The 1,602-nt window shown below is 58.9% G+C and overlaps 1 protein-coding gene across 1 annotated transcript in view; it reads right to left on the minus strand.

Annotated features, from left to right (window-relative positions):
* Positions 1–913, minus strand: part of NKX2-6 (NK2 homeobox 6) — a 3,353-nt gene extending 2,440 nt beyond the window's left edge. Inside the window, exon 1 of the mRNA XM_009884150.1 lies at positions 844–913. Within this exon, the coding sequence (XP_009882452.1) occupies positions 844–913 (70 nt within the window). The remainder of the gene's footprint in view (positions 1–843) is intronic.
* Between the last annotated feature and the right edge of the window lie 689 nt (positions 914–1,602).

The following is a 1,602-nucleotide window of genomic DNA, read 5'->3' on the forward strand; positions in this document are numbered from 1 at the left end:
TTATTTCCAAAACAAGGGGAAGGGAGGAGGGGGGGGGGGATTTGGGCTAAGCTGCAATAAAACAAATCGAGTCGATTTTAGCTCCATTAAGGTCACATTAGCGAGCGGCTTCGGGAGATAAGAGCTGATAAGGGGCGCAGACCACCTAGCTCCTGCGGGGCGAGGAGGGGGGGACGCTGCGAGAGCCCCCGCCAACCTGGGCTGCCCATCCACAGCAGCTCTGAGCCCCAGTTCCCTCCCAGTCTGCCCCAGTGCTGCCTTGGCGGGTGGACGCTGAACTGGCAGACCCCCCGCCAGGGCATGGCATAGGGCCAGGTCCCCCCAACATGAGTTTGGGGAGCGGGGCCGGGGCCTGGTAGCCCCATGGGGCAGTGGGGAGCCCCGCCGGCCGTGGGGTGATGCTGGGCCTTATCTGAGCCCGGTGACCGGCTATTTCAATTAAAATTCCTGGCCAGCCTGAGGGGCTGGTGTTTGCTGATAGCCCTGACAGAGCAGAGCTAGTTTTTGTCTGGGTTGGGTCGGTATCTCTCGCACCACCGAAATAGCCAAACCGGACTGTTAGGGCAGGCTGAATAAATAAACTACCCAAATGCAGGCAAGGAAGCGAGGGGCTGCAACGGGAGGGAAAATAAATACAGTGGCTTGGAGAGAAAAGTGCTCGCAGCTCCATAGGTCGGTCCTTATTTCTGCGTAACGCACGGGTTCCTTCCCAGCCCCCGTAGCCCGTGCTTTTAGCTGTGCGTGTGCGGTCATGCCCGTGGGACATCCCTGCACACGGTGCCTTATTTGCCAGTGTAAAGTAGGAATTGTGACCAAACACATGGCGAGAAACACTGAGCTCACCTTCCCCGGGAGGGTTTTGCAGCGTGTGGCGATGCCTTCGCCGGCTCCCGGCGCAGCTCTCCTTCAGCATCTGCCAAATGCCTTTGGCGGGGGTAAAGCTCAGGCCCTGCTCAAGCCTCTTCTCCTGCCCTGCGCTCCTCGAGAGCGCTCACGCTCCCCTGAGACGGCTTCGAGCTGTGCTGCACCTTCCTACGGGCCTGATCCTGCTCTTTGTACACTTGGTAGGCACATGATTTTTTTTTTCCGGTGTGACTTTTGCATGCTGAAAGGATACCTGGAGGTGTGGGATTTTCTTTTCTTTTTTTTTTTTTTTTTGGCGGGGGCTATTGCTCTTGCTGCCCAGACCCCAGCGTTTCTAATCCCGTGCAGGAACGACACTGCAGCTCACTTAAAGCAGCCCAGTTACTCCTCGGGCTGGAGCCTCCTGCCCGTGCCGGCCACCGCAGCGGCTGGGTGCTCCCCGCCGCCCTCCGCCGTGCTCCCCAGGGACAAGGGGAGCTCCCGCGATCCCGTCCTGCGAGTCCAGGGCTGTGCAAAAACCCCTTCCCGCTCCCCGGCTGGCTTCATTGCCACGTCTAAACGGCTTGTTTGGGACTCCAAACACCAAAAGGCGAGGGCAAACAGACAGTAACATTACACCTTGGCTCGCTGATGGCGGGAGGCAGCCGGCGCCAAGGTAAAATGCTTGGCTGGGATCGAGACGAGCAGGAAGGAATTGGGGTAAGTAGCTTTATCCGCCCCTAATGACTCGGTGCGGCC

Source organism: Charadrius vociferus, unplaced genomic scaffold (assembly GCF_000708025.1).
Source record: "Charadrius vociferus isolate BGI_N301 unplaced genomic scaffold, ASM70802v2 scaffold384, whole genome shotgun sequence".
NCBI classification, from domain to species: domain Eukaryota; kingdom Metazoa; phylum Chordata; class Aves; order Charadriiformes; family Charadriidae; genus Charadrius; species Charadrius vociferus.